Below are 15,104 nucleotides of genomic sequence, written 5' to 3' on the forward strand. Positions count from 1 at the left end.
AGATCGGGAATCCGGAAATGAAAATGAAATGAAAATCGCTTATTGTCACAAGTAGGCTTCAATGAAGTTACTGTGAAAAGCCCCTAGTCCCCACATTCCAGCGCCTGTTTGGGGAGGCTGTTACGGGAATTGAACCGTGCTGCTGGCCTGCCTTTAAAGCCAGCGATTTAGCCCTGTGCTAAACAGCCCCTATCAGGACTGGGTTGCCCTTTTTAAAGGGCTCCCAAGTCAGTCTGACTTGGTGAAAATCCAGGCCGCTGTTGTCTATGTGACTGTTGCAGTGAGTGAACACTCGCATATTGCCTTAGCTTGGAAGGCGCTGATCTGTTTCAACACGAAGCTCCAGGGACCCGGTGCCACAGTGATACAATATTGATTCAACTCGTGAGGAAGAGCGATCACCTTTTCTGGGACAGGGGCTGACCAAAGGGCAGGTTCATCGCAAAAGGGGGGGAAAGAGTCCGAGAGTGAGTTAGCCCAAGCTGCAGTTGGTTATGAAGCAGCATTTTTGGCTCCAGGAGAAACGTGTCTATTTGACCTTCCAGCTAGAGCCTTGGTGAAGGGAAGCAAATCTAACACTGTGTAGGCGGAGATTCTTTTTAAAAGGAAATTGAAATGTAAAGGTTGAGTTTTGTTGGTTGCTATAACCATTATTTCCTTTTTGGCAGCGTCTCGGAGTTCCTCATGGGAGAGGTGGACAGCAGCACTCTGTTATCATTACCACCAACGGACAAATGCAGGGTGAGTTCATGGAATGAACCAGTGCACCGTAAAGACTTTCCTAAATACACTAACCGCTTATGAACGGTTCTTTTGTCTAATTTTCTTAAATTAATTTCTGGACAAGCTTTGGAAATTGTGGCCTTGTGGTCTTCATTTCTGCCCAGGAGTCATCACAATATTAAATGACCCCTCTGAAGATGGCATTCGACTTTAATCAAATCGATCTAATCTGAGTGCCATCTCCCAAGGTTTATACTGACAGATGTTATACATTAAAGGGATTTATCACTGATGCTGATGTTTCCAAGCCCAGTGACCTTCTAATGTCCCTGTGCAAATTTTCTAATGTCCATGAAGTAATTAAATAACAACATGATTTATCTGGGAATGTCTGGGTCAATGCAAGGGCATATTTTACAAAGAAAATCAGTTCTTACTTCGACAGAACCGTTACCGTTATATTTTGCTCCTGAGGTGGTCCTATGAGGTGTGATTGAGGAGACTGTGGGGGGTTTGTATTCTGTAGCGTTTAGAAGAATGAGAGTTGATATCAATGAAGCTACAAAGTTCTTACAGGGCTCAACAGGGTAGATGCAGGAAAGGTTTCCCTTGCCTGGGGTGAGGGGGTCTGGAACCACAGGACACAGTCTCAGAATAAGCGGTGAACAAGTTAGGAATGAGATGAGGAGGAATTTCTTCACTGAAATGGTGGTGACTCTTTGGAATTGGCTTCCCACAGAGGGCAGTGGAGGCTCAGTCATTGAGTACGTTCAGAATAGAGACCGATAGATTTATTGGTATTAAAGATTTTGAGATAGTGTGAGAAAATGATTTTGTGGTCAAAGATCAGCCAAGCTCTACTTGAATGGCACAGCAGGCTTGAGGGGCTGAATGGACTGATCCTGCTCCTATGTTCAGATGTTATATGTGATACATTTTGCTGGTGAAATATAATTTTATGATCCTCTACTTCATACAGTTAATTATTTCCAAATAATGATAACTCATAAGGCTGGAATCTAAAGAAGGCCCCAGTTAAATCATCTAGTTAATACTGACCCTGAGATCTTGTCATCACGATGCAACAATAGCAGATTTATATCAAATATTTATTGGAGCCTGGTGCAAATTCTGTTCTGAGCCTAGATCAAGAGATGGGGGGTTTGTGTTCAGGATTATGGCTGGAAAGAGGAAATCCATATAATTTACAACTAGGGTAACCAACTCTCCAGGATTGGCCTGCAGTCTCCAGGAATTGAAGATAAATCTCCAGGGCACAGCTGGATATAATCCTGGAGAAAATTCATCGGGACATTAAAAATGATGCTTTTTGTCACAAGTAGGCTTACATTAACACTACAATGAAGTTACTGTGAAAAGCCCCTAGTCGCCACACTCCGGCACCTGTTCGGGTACACAGAGGGAGAATTCAGAATGTCCAATTCACCCAACAGCACGTCTTTCGGGACTTGTGGGAGGAAACCGGAGCACCCGGAGGAAACCCACGCAGACACGGGGAGAATATGCAGACTCCGCACAGACAGTGACCCAAGCCGGGAATCGAACCTGGGACACTGGAGCTGTGAAGCAACAGTGCTAACCACTGTGCTACTGTGCTGCTTGTTAAGTGAATTGGACATTCTAAATTCTCCCTCAGTGTACCCGGACAGGCACCGGAGTGTGGCGACTGGGGGATTTTCACAGTAACTTCTTTGCAGTGTTAATGTAAGCCTACTTGTGACAATAATTAAGATTATTATTGACTCCCATTTCTTTGATTCTGACTGTGAAGCCTCGCGGGGTGTTTTTGCTACATTAAAGGATGTTGTACAAATGCTGGTTCTGGTTGAATTTGTGTTTTAGCCACAGGAAATGTGAATTTGCAGGTGTTGAGTAAAACACAATTTGAAAGCAATGATCTGACAGATTAGCTAAAATTCTATTCACAGCAAAATGATGACAATACTCTTCCCATGATGGGTCTCCAAACTCAGCAATACCGCCCTGATCTTAACTCTGGTCAGGACCTGGGACAGGGGCAAACAGTCCTGACTGTGGTTCTGTGAGGCACAGTCCCGGATCCGCACCAGTAACTCCCGGACCCTCGCCTGTAACTCCCCGACCCTCACCTGTACTCCCAGACCCTCACCTGTAACTCCCGATCCTCACCTGTAACTCCCGGACCCTCACCTGTAACTCCCGTACCCTCACCTGTAACTCCCGGACCCTCACCTGTAACTCCCGGCCCTTCACCTGTAACTCCCAGCCCCCCATCTGTAACTCCCCGACCCTCACCTATAACTCCCCGACCCTCACCTATAACTCCCAGACCCTCACCTGTAGCTCCCGGACCCTCACCTGTAACTCCCGACCCTCACCTGTAACTCCCGACCCTCACCTGTAACTTCCGACCCTCACCTGTAACTCCCGACCCTCACCTGTAATTCCCGACCCTCACCTGTAACTTCCTGACCCTCACCTGCCTCACCTGTGAGGTCAGTTATTTTGGTCACAAATCACATGTTACGGATGAGAGGTAAAGTCATTGTCAATTCTCAGAACTGGCCTTATTCTTAAGTCACAAGATCGAGGTACCCAATGGAACACAGTTGCAGTTGGAGAAGGGGGGCAACTGTTCCCTTTAATGTGGTTTGGTTTACCGCTTACAGCCCCATGGGGAAACCAAATAGAGGAGCCAATGGTACATGATTGAGGCAGAGATTCAAGAATTAGGATGGGTTTGACATCTGTGTGTCTGAGTTGCTTGGAGAATAGTGGCAGCAACATTATCACATTCCACCAAACATTTTACAGCCCTGTCAAAGATATATTTTCATTTTGTGTGATGTTGCTTCCCTCCTCATGTTGAATGTAGCCGTGTAAAAAGGCAGAGTGTTTTCAGCAAGTCAGAAATGAAACAAACCTTTGTTTTAAGAAACTACCAATGTCACCAGCAAACTACCCTATTTCGCTGAGGAAATAATGCAATTCCATAGCCATGCTTAACTAACAGTTCAAGCACAGGGTGTCCTTTCTGAGTCCTTCAGACTAAAGCAACATCGAGCAAACTACAGTCTGATTTGGCCAAGATGTTCTTCAAGTATTTTACATTATTGCTAAGATGGTGACACCCTTGTTGCTTCATTTCACTTTCCCCCCCTTTCTCGTCCGAAAGTGATTACTCTTTGTGGAGTCGCAGCTCCACAAGCTGCAGTCGCCTTCTGCACGGACAGAGACAGTGATTTGGTGACGGTGCGTTAATAGTGGATCCCCCACCCCTGCCAGTGTGTCACTCGGTAGGGAGCAGGTGATTTTCTCTCTATCTCCTCCTCCTTGACTCAGGGAGCTGAGGTTAATTCAAACCAACCGACAATCGCCCGGGCTGTGATCAGCGAACAGACTGTGGGTGTCACCACAGGCAATGCATAGCTCCAATACAGAGAGAGTCTTTACCTTGGGGTGACCCTTCTTACTGTGTCCGAAGGTGAGGAGAGTATTCAGAGTCTACAAGGCATTGTTGTTAGTGATAGAATTGGGTACGTTTTTTAACTGCCTATTGACCTGTGTATGAGTGAACCTGTCTGCTGAGGTATATTAAAATACAGATTGAATTCTAATTTGTGTTGTTGCAAAGGGAGTGTACAATGCCTGATCTTCCTGCCCCCCCAGCTTTGTTCTATTACCATCAACTTTGTTCTTAATTATTTTGTTTTCCCACAAAACATCAGATTATTTGAATCCATCGAGCGGACAGGATGTTTAACAAACAGAAAATTACCATTTATTTTCTGGCTGTGTGTTCCTTGCAAATTCCTTTTTTCTCAGCTGCAGCATCTGCCAGTCATTTTGTTTTATCTTGTATTTTTATTTGATTTGCTGCTCGTGATCCCCCTGACTTGAGATCACCTCAATATTCCAACAGCCCCCAAAAAGCTCCACCAAGGGATGAGGTACTCTCAGTAACTGCAGCGGCAGATCACTCCTGGCTGTGTCCAGAGTGGAATCTAGTCACTCAGTAGAGTTCAAAGGCAGGAGAACGAGAGTGAGAGAGAAGAAATAACATCTGTGTTGCAAGGCACAAGATAGATCCTCTACATAACATTGATCATTATATCTCCCCATTCTTAACTAAACTAAGTGTGGTATAGTGCTGACAAGAAAGGCAAAACTTCCTGACCTTGGAAAGATTTGCTTGTGCACTTGTGTATCTGTGTGTGTGCATGTGCATGTATCTGTGAGTGTGCATGTGTGTGTATCTGTGTGTGTGCATGTGTGTGTATCTGTGTGTGTGCATGTGTGTGTATCTGTGTGTGTGCATGTGTGTGTATCTGTGTGTGTGCATGTGTGTGTATCTGTGTGTGTGCATGTGTGTGTATCTGTATGTATACATGTGCTGCATGGGCGGCACAGTAGCACAGTGGTTAGCACTATTGCCTCACAGCGTCAGGGTCCCGGGTTCGATTCCTGGCTTGGGTCACTGTCTGTGCGGAGTCTACACGTTCTCCCCGTGTCTGCGTGGGTTTCCTCCGGGTGCTCCGCTTTCCTCCCACAAGTCCCGCAAGATGTGCTTGCTTGGTGAATTGGACATTCTGAATTCTCCCTCAGTGTACCTGAACAGGTGCCGGAATGTGGCGACTAGGGGATTTTCACAGTGCAGTGTTAATCTAAGCCTACTTGTGATATTAATAAAGATTATTATGTATCTGTGTGCGTGCATGTGTGTGTGTATCAGTGTGCGCGTATAACAGTGCGTCTGTGTCTGTGTACCTATGTGTGTGTATATCAATGTGCATGCGTGTCTCTGAGTGCATATTTCTCTGTGTATGAGCATATTTTTGTGTGTGTACCTGTGCATATATCTGATTGCGCATTTCTCTGTGGTTATGTGTATCATGATGTGTTCACACCTAGATAACCATATCTCTGTACAGTATCAGGATCTCTACAAGTCTGTGTGTGCGTGAAAAGAATGTAGAATTTTTACTTAATCTAAATTTGGAGATCAGTCAGTTTTGGCGTGAATTGCAATCAGGAAAACTGCAAATGCTGGAACTCTGAAAATGTTGGGAAAACACAACAACCTGGTCAGCATCTCAGAGAGAAAGAAAGGTTCACAGTTTGGAGGGAAAGGGAACTTCATTGGAAGAAGTCTTGGCTGGGAAGTTTCAGGGGTCCAAATCGGTTGGAAACATTGAGCTCGACTCAAACTAACGGCCTGAAAATAGAAACTAAAGGGGGATTTCACAGCTCTACCAACAAACCATTTATTCAGGGAGCCCAAGATTTTACCACTTAAGTTGCCTCGATCCAGTGGAGAATCATTGATGCCTGTAATAGAAACTGAGCAGTACAAAATGTAACTTCTAACGGCATTACTTGTTTTGGGTAGTTATATTTTTAGATTTTCTTTGCGCAATAACGATACAAAAAGTCTTCTCCATGACTGACTTAAGTATCAATATTGTTACCAACTCTAAATTAGTTGCTGTCTGTCAGAATGCGAGAACGTTCAAGTTAAATTAATGCAAAACAGAAATCAAAATGTTACTGTCATTGGTGCTTTGTTAGTTTCCAAAATAAAGATACAAAGCAATGTGGTTTTATTCAGTAAAGGCAAGTGAGAGTTGGGGCAGTGTGGGCAGAACCTGGCCAAGTGCTGGACTAAAAGACATTCTTAATGCTTTGCATTTTCTAAAAACTGTGCTGAATATTGTAGCAGATTGAAACCTCAGGCTCAACGCAATGGAACACCTTGGAATGTTCCACTTCGGTTTCCTCAGCTGTTCTGAGAAGCCGGGCTGGAAGTATACTTTGATCGCTCGTCCTGGCCACTTGGTTTGTTCGCGGGTCTAATTTCTTTTGTATGTTTTTTTAGTCAATGGAGAATCTGTGCGGTGGAATCGCTGTACAAGGCGATATGGTGCAAGTGAAGGATGAGTTCAGTGAATCAGGTAATTCCCACTCAATGGCTTTTAGTCAGCATTGATTAATCACTGAATCAGTTTTCTGAAAACATAAGCAGTAGTGACATATATGGATGACACAAATTACATCCAATACCACAGTAACCATGGTGTGCTCTGCCACCTTCTCCTTCTCCACCTGTCTACACTCTCTGCTGTGACCTCTCGCCCTTTATTTAGCTGTTTAGGGTTATCTTTGCATGGTTCCTCTTGTACCTATCTAGACATAGCGAGAGAATCTCCTCCAATGGCTTCTCTTCCTGCACCATTAATTCTGATGTCCCTTAAAGATCCGCCCTTGGTCCCATCCTATTTCTCATCTCCATGTTCTCCTCCAGCAACATCATCGGAAAACACCTCACATTCCACATGTAGATTATAGAATTTACAGTGTTTATAGAATTACAGCGCAGAAGGAGGCCATTCGGCCCATCGAGTCTGCACTGGTCCTTGGAAAGAGCACCCTACCCAAGCCCATGCCTCCACCCTATCCATGTAACTCAGTAACCCCACAAAATCTTTTTGGACACTGAGGACGATTTAGCGTGGCCAATCCACCTAACCCGCACATCTTTGGACTGTGGGAGGAAACCGGAGCACCCGGAGGAAACCCACGCACACACGGGGAGGACGTGCAGACTCCGCACAGACAGTGACCCAGCGGGACCCTTGAGCTGTGAAGCCACAGTGCTAACCACTGTGCTACCGTGCCGCCCTTGTACTATTCACAGTGCTTTCACATGTCTGCTACATGCTTTTAGCTCTGGCTTTCAGATCTTCTATCGCTTTGTTTACTTTTTTCTGAGTCCACAATCAGGCTTAACCAATACAGACTCACATAATCAAACTCAGAACAGTTGAACCATTGAATACTACACTTCCTACTTGTGGCTTACACTGAATCCCAAGGCAGCATTAAGAGTTTAGCTGCCGGTTTCAAGAGGGAAGTGTCCAGCCACAGGTCTTGTGGTATCTGGAAAGTTGCAGTCGAAAGGCCTTGAAGATTGTAAAGGCCTGAAGAAAATGGCCAAAATCGAATGTTTCTCTGATCTACGTGGTCTCCCAATGCAACTCAAAAGTCTTGTTTCTTTGGGTCCTCCCTTGACTTGATCCAATGTAAAGAAAGCTGAGGCAGACATTTGGAATTCATCTTCTTAACTCACCTAGATCCTTACAATAGGTCTGTCTACTTCAGGCACAGGCCATGTGTTGTCTATCTGGGAATCCTGGCAGAGAATGGTCTTGATTCTACAAGTCTCCATTCTTTATCCTCTCCACTGCATCTGAGCAATCCCCAGACAGTGAGAAAGGGAAAGGAGACCCTTAAACTTTAAGAAGCCCAAATGGTCCACACAATTTACAGGAAACTCTTTAGCAACTGGGTCCTTTTCCCTCCAGCACTATCAGTAATATATTTCTTGTTCCCTGTTTTCTCTCTTTCTGCAGAAGAAGTGGATATTATACTCCAGAGGTCTGAGGGTGGTGTTGAAGCTGCTTTGCATTATGCCAAAACCGTTTCCAAATACATGAAAGATCTGATCAACTACCTGGAGAAAAGGACAGCTTTGGGTGAGGCAGTGTTGGCTTTGTTACAGTCATTGTCACCTTTACACAAAGAGACTTACATAGCACTGAAGTCACGTTGTTCCGTAGGTGGTATTTTCTGTTTGGAGGGCTAGTTTAGCTCAGTAGGCTGGACAGCGAGTTTGTGATGCTGCAGGGCCAGCAACGCAGGTTCAATTCCCGATCCGGCTGAGGTTATTCAACCTTGCCCTTCGCCTGAGGTGTGGTGATCCTCAGGTTATTTATTTACTTTTAAAATAAATTTAGAGTACCCAAATCATTTTTTCCAATTAAGGGGCAATTTAGCGTGGCCAATCCACCTAGCCTGCACATCTTTGGGTTGTGGGGGCGAAACTCACGCAACCATGGGGAGAATGTGCAAATTCCACACAGACAGTGACCCAGAGCCAGGATCGAACCTGGGACCTGGGCGCCGTGAGGCAGCAGTGCTAACCACTGCGCCACCGTGCTGCCGTGAGCTACAGGTTAAATCACCACCAGTCAGCTCTCTCCCTCAAAAGGGAAAAGCAGCCTATGGTCACCTGGGACTATGGAGACTTTACCTTACCTTTAAATTCTGTTTGGCGAGTCTGGGTCATGTAATGATATTGGCCAATGTTACCAAAATGACATCAAAATCAATTACCTGTAACCGTAGTCAATGCCTAAAGGTGACCAAACAATTAGATTTTGTAGAGGTTGGAGGTGAAGTGCAAATTTTACATTAGCGTACCAATATACTGGGTTATGTAAAAGATGCAGATGCTGAGATGATGTTTCCCCTTGTGCAAGAGTCTAAGACCAGAAGGCATAACCTCAGGGGAAGGGATCACCCATTTAACACAGAGAGGAGTTGGAATTCTGTCTTTCACAGGGTGGTGAATCTGTGGAATTTGTTACCACTGAGAGCTGTAGAGGCTGGGTCATTAAATATGTCCAAGGCAAGGATGGCATGGTAGCCCAGCGGTTAGCACTGCTGCCTCACGGCGCTGAAGGCCCAGGTACAATCCCGGCCCCGGGTCACTGTCCGTCTGGAGTTTGCACATTCTCCCCATGTCTGCGTGGGTCTCACCCCCACAACCCAAAGATGTGCAGGTTGGTGGATTCGCAACATTAAATTGCCCCTTAATTCAAAATTTAAAAGCAAAACTTGTTCAAGGAAGAGATAGACAGATTTTATTTTTAAATTTAGAGTACCCAATTATTTTTTCCAATTAAGGGGCAATTTAGCGTGGCCAATCCCCCTACCCTGCACATCTTTGGGTTGTGGGGGTGGGACCCACACAGACACGGGGAGAATGTGCAAACTCCACACGGACAGTGACCCGGGGCCGGGATCGAACCTGGGACCTCAGCACCGTGAGGTAGCAGTGCTAACCACTGCACCGCCGTGCTGACCATGCCTTGGACATATTCAGTGACCCAGCCTCTAGACTCTCTGTGCAAACTCCACACAGACAGTCACCCAGCCAGGAAGTTCATCGCAGGAAATTACATCATTGGCTACATGGACGGGGTGGGGTTAGGGGTTTAAACACAAAATTGAGAACTGAATACTTTAGCCAATGGTAGATCAGGAGCCAGTGGATGGGGGTGATTAGCTAACGAGAGTTGGACCCAATAGATTACAGGGAACAAAGCTTTTCTTGAGCTGATGTTGATGAAGGAAGGGAGTGGGGAGTAAGCAGAACAGCAGAATAAATGAACCTAGAAGTGACAAAGATAATAATCGCATATTGTCACAAGTAGGCTTCAATGAAGTTACTGTGAAAAGCCCCTAGTTGCCACATTCCAGCGCCTGTTAGGGGAGGCCGGTATGGAATTGAACCCACATTGCTGGCCTTTTCTGCATTACAAGCCAGCTATTTAGCCCACTGTGCTAAGCCAGCCCCAATGTGGATGTGGATGAGCGTTTCACTAGCAAACCGTCTGAGAGATTGTCTTTCGTTTATCTGGTGGACTGAATAAGATCGGGCAAATCTCGACTGTCCCAGGTAACTTTCTAATGTTGATAGTCTGGTCATTCCTGCTCTCTCCCCCCCCGCCTCATTGTTTGCTCCAGTAATATGTGGTTATTATTATTTGACAGTGAATGAATCGAATAAAGAACTGTCCATGTAATGTGACCAAAGATATTAAATGTTTTGTGCGATTAAGCACTTTCTATTTATAATAGAAGTATTTTATGATTTCCTACAGAAATGGACTTTGCCAAAGGTCTGATAAAGCTGATCCACACCTGCAAACCGTCCATTACACAGGAGGTAAGGAGTTGGTCTGCACATGAATAAATGAAACGGAATTGAAGGTGGGACGGCATGGCGGTAATGTTACTGAATTAGTAATTCCAAAACCCAGGCTAATCATCTAGGAACGGATGCTCAAATCCCGGCATGGCTTCGATCCCGGCCCCAGGTCACTGTCCGTGTGGAGTTTGCACATTCTCCCAGTGTCTGCGTGGGTCTCACCCCCACAACCCAAAGATGTGCAGGGTAGGTGAATTAGTCATGCTAAATTGACCCTTAACTGGAGAAAAAAAGAATTGGGTACACTAAATTTAAGAAACAGAAAGAAAAATCCTGGCATTTCCCCTTGACATCATCCAGAGACCCCCATCACGTAGGGGAGATTTTAATTTGTTCAAAATCTACCCACCTACACAAGGTTCAAATCGAGTTCCATGAGTAATTGAAGAAGGCAACAACCCAGCATTGCCTGTTCATTGGGGCAGTTAATAATGCTGCCTGGGAAACATTGCCCACCTCGCTGCTTTTAGGAAAACAAAAGTAGTTTTAAAGAAATTATATTTGTATTGGTAAATATTAGAAATAAGGTATAGTTTTAAGTGTGTTTAATCTAATATTTCTGTGCCAGGGAGGCTAAAATCCATAGTTATATTCATGCTGGACAAAGATGTTTGTAGGGGTGGGTTCAGTTCCAACCGTGTTTCTGTTGTGCTTAGAGAGGGCTATAGCACAAAGAGTAAATAGGCTGGCAGAAGTAGCAATACAATAATCTTTACACAATAATCTTTTCAGTGGTTGCTTAACAACTGAAGGCCTTTATATGGTAGGAAAGCATTTAGTTCTTAGTTTGGCTGAATTTGTAGGCAGTTGGACACAGGACACCGGGAGTGAACATCTCTCAATGCTGCCCATCTCTTAACGCTGCCAGGAAAAGCTGGGCTTGACAAGGGAGTTGCAGAGACAGACTTTCTAAGGAACCAGTTACAGTCCAGATAACTAGGGAACTGGGACAGAAAGAATGTCTAAAGATGACTGAAGTTAAAAGAATAGAGACCAAGGTATTGTTCAGAAGAATTCAAGGAAGAGTATACAAAGTGTTCTGAGTTAAAGAGACAATTACAGGAACCAGATTTAAAGTGGGTAAGCAGACTTCAGAGGCGAATCAAAAGTTTGATGCCATTTTAATAGAATCTGAGAATCAAGAGTTAAAGCAATTGTGAACAGTTTGTACAGCAGGCAAGACAAAGAAATCCTAAAGGGGGTGGTGTATAACCTGGATACTGGATTCGCTCTTTAAAGAGGGGCAGAAGCTTTGTGTAAAAGAGTCATTTAGGAAAAACTGGAATGGATTTCAGAATACAAACTACCAATTGAAAGCATTATCGTGAAAGAAGATTTTAAAGCTAGTTTTTGGGAGTAGAGTTTGGAAACTAATGTGACAATCATCTGGGGGGATTCTGAGGAGACAGACACTAACTTGGGTTAAGGGTGGAGTGTATATTTGACCACAGTCAATCCATGTGTTTAAAGGGACTTTGTGTTAATGAGACCATTGTAGCTTAAGAAGCACTTTGTAATCTGTCTTAATCTTAAAATCTTGTGTAATTATTAAAATAAGAGAGGGGGAATAAAGGCGAATTGTATCATAATCCAATTTTTCATGTTTCATATATATTTTTTCTTGCTGTTGAAACTAATTAGCGGTCCTGCAACTCTGTCCTCCACGTTTATGAAAAAGTAAAAGTTACCGTCTTTGAAGCCAGGGGTCCCTTCTGGGATCTTCCCATCCAGTTAAAATATTAACTGGGGTCATGACACAAGTGAAAAGAACTAACAACTTATTCCAGAATTAATTCCGAGGCAGCAGCACCTCAGATGCTATTTACTCAATATAATATATTTAATTAACGAAACTTCTCCACACACACTCTAATCTGTGAACATCATATAAAAAATAAAGATTTGCATTTCTTTCACACCCGCCCGAGATCTCAAAGTGCTCGAGAGCGGAAGAGGTATTTCTGAAATGCTGCCACGATTGTCATGTAGGAAATTCAGCAGCCAGTTTACACGCAGCAAAAAACCACAAACAACAATGTGGTAATGACCAGATACTCTTGTTCGTGTGATGTTGGTGCAGGGATAAATCTTGGCTAGAAGACGGGATAGCCCCCCTGCTCTTCTTTAAAATAACCTCATGGCATCTTTTAGAATCACCTGGTCAGACAGGTGGGTCCTCGGCTTAACATCTCAGCCACAGGACGTCACCATTGACAGTGCAGCACTCCCTCAGTGCTGACCCTCTGACAGTGCAGCACTCCCTCAGTGCTGACCCTCTGACAGTGCGGCACTCCCTCAGTACTGACCCTCTGACAGTGGGGCACTCCCTCAGTACTGACCCTCTGACAGTGCAGCACTCCCTCAGTACTGACCCTCTGACAGTGCAGCACTCCCTCAGTACTGACCCTCTGACAGTGCAGCACTCCCTCAGTACTGACCCTCTGACAGTGCAACACTCCCTCAGTACTGACCCTCTGACAGTGAGGCACTCCCTCAGTACTGACCCTCTGACAGTGCAGCACTCCCTCAGTACTGACCCTCTGACAGTGCAGCGCTCCCTCAGTACTGACCCTCTGACAGTGCAACACTCCCTCAGTACTGACCCTCTGACAGTGCAGCGCTCCCTCAGTACTGACCCTCTGACAGTGCGGCACTCCCTCAGTACTGACCCTCTGACAGTGCAGCGCTCCCTCAGTACTGACCCTCTGACAGTGCAACACTCTCTCAGTACTGACCTTCTGACAGTGAGGCACTCCCTCAGTACTGACCCTCTGACAGTGCAGCACTCCCTCAGTACTGACCCTCTGACAGTGCGGCACTCCCTCAGTACTGACCCTCTGACAGTGCAGCGCTCCCTCACTACTGACACTCTGACAGTGCGGCACTCCCTCAGTACTGACCCTCTGACAGTGCGGCGCTCCCTCAGTACTGACCCTCTGACAGTGCAGCACTCCCTCAGTACTGACCCTCTGACAGTGCGGCACTCCCTCAGTACTGACCCTCTGACAGTGCGGCACTCCCTCAGTACTGACCCTCTGACAGTGCAGCACTCCCTCAGTACTGACCCTCTGACAAAGAACAAAGAAAAATACAGCACAGGAACAGGCCCTTCGGCCCTCCAAGCCCGTGCCGACCATGCTGCCCGACTAAACAACAACCTTCTACACTTCCTGGGTCCGTATCCCTCTATTCCCATCCTATTCATGTATTTGTCAAGATGCCCCTTAAATGTCACTATCGTCCCTGCTTCCACCACCTCCTCCGGTAGCGAGATCCAGGCACCCACTACCCTCTGTGTAAAAAACTTGCCTCGTACATCTACTCTAAACCTTACCCCTCGCACCTTAAACCTATGCCCCCTAGTATTTGACCCCTCTACCCTGGGGAAAAGCCTCTGACTATCCACTCTGTCTATGCCCCTCATAATTGTGTACACCTCTATCAGGTCGCCCCTCAACCTCTGGCGTTCCATTGAGAACAAACCGAGCTTATTCAACCGCTCCTCATAGCTAATGCCCTCCATACCAGGCAACATTCTGGTAAATCTCTTCTGCACCCTCTCTAAAGCCTCCACATCCTTCTGGTAGTGTGACGACCAGAATTGAACACTATACTCCAAGTGTGGCCTAACTAAGGTTCTATACAGCTGCAACATGACTTGCCAATTCTTATACTCAATGCCCCGGCCAATGAAGGCAAGCATGCCGTATGCCTTCTTGACCAACTTCTCCACCTGTGTTGCCCCTTTCAGTGACCTGTGGACCTGTACACCTAGATCTCTCTGACTTTCAATACTCTTGAAGGTTCTACCATTCACTGTATACTCCCTACCTGCATTAGACCTTCCAAAATGCATTACCTCACATTTGTCCGGATTAAACTCCATCTGCCATCTCTCCGCCCGAGTCTCCAAACAATCTAAATCCTGCTGTATCCTCTGACAGTCCTCATCGCTATCTGCAATTTCACCAACCTTTGTGTCATCTGCAAACTTACTAATCAGACCAGTTACATTTTCCTCCAAATCATTTATATATACTACAAACAGCAAAGGTCCCAGCACTGATCCCTGCGGAACACCACTAGTCACAGCCCTCCAATTAGAAAAGCATCCTTCCATTGCTATTCTCTGCATTCTATGACCAAGCCAGTTCTGTATCCACCTTGCCAGCTCACCCCTGATCCCGTGTGACTTCACCTTTTGTACTAGTCTACCATGAGGGACCTTGTCAAAGGCCTTACTGAAGTCCAAAAAGACAACATCCACTGCCCTACCTGCATCAATCATCTTTGTGACCTCCTCGAAAAACTCTTATCAAGTTAGTGAGACACGACCTCCCCTTCACAAAACCATGCTGCCTCTCACTAATATGTCCATTTGCTTCCAAATGGGAGTAGATCCTGTCTCGAAGAATTCTCTCCAGTAATTTCCCTACCACTGACGTAAGGCTCACCGGCCTGTAGTTCCCTGGATTATCAATGCTACCCTTCTTAAACAGGAACAACATTAGCTATTCTGCAGTCCTCCGAGACATCACCTGAAGACAGT

General features: G+C 45.4%; 1 protein-coding gene across 3 annotated transcripts in view; it reads left to right on the top strand.

Moving 5' to 3' along the window:
- Positions 1 to 15,104, top strand: part of LOC140394892 (rho GTPase-activating protein 45-like) — a 267,986-nt gene that overhangs the window by 175,080 nt on the left and 77,802 nt on the right. For all 3 annotated transcript variants that reach the window (XM_072482050.1, XM_072482049.1, XM_072482051.1), the window contains 4 exons: positions 669 to 741; positions 6,599 to 6,674; positions 8,133 to 8,255; positions 10,449 to 10,513. In XM_072482050.1, coding sequence (XP_072338151.1) covers positions 669 to 741; positions 6,599 to 6,674; positions 8,133 to 8,255; positions 10,449 to 10,513 — 337 coding nt within the window. The remainder of the gene's footprint in view (positions 1 to 668; positions 742 to 6,598; positions 6,675 to 8,132; positions 8,256 to 10,448; positions 10,514 to 15,104) is intronic.

This window comes from Scyliorhinus torazame, chromosome 18, assembly GCF_047496885.1.
Source record: "Scyliorhinus torazame isolate Kashiwa2021f chromosome 18, sScyTor2.1, whole genome shotgun sequence".
Lineage (NCBI taxonomy): Eukaryota > Metazoa > Chordata > Chondrichthyes > Carcharhiniformes > Scyliorhinidae > Scyliorhinus > Scyliorhinus torazame.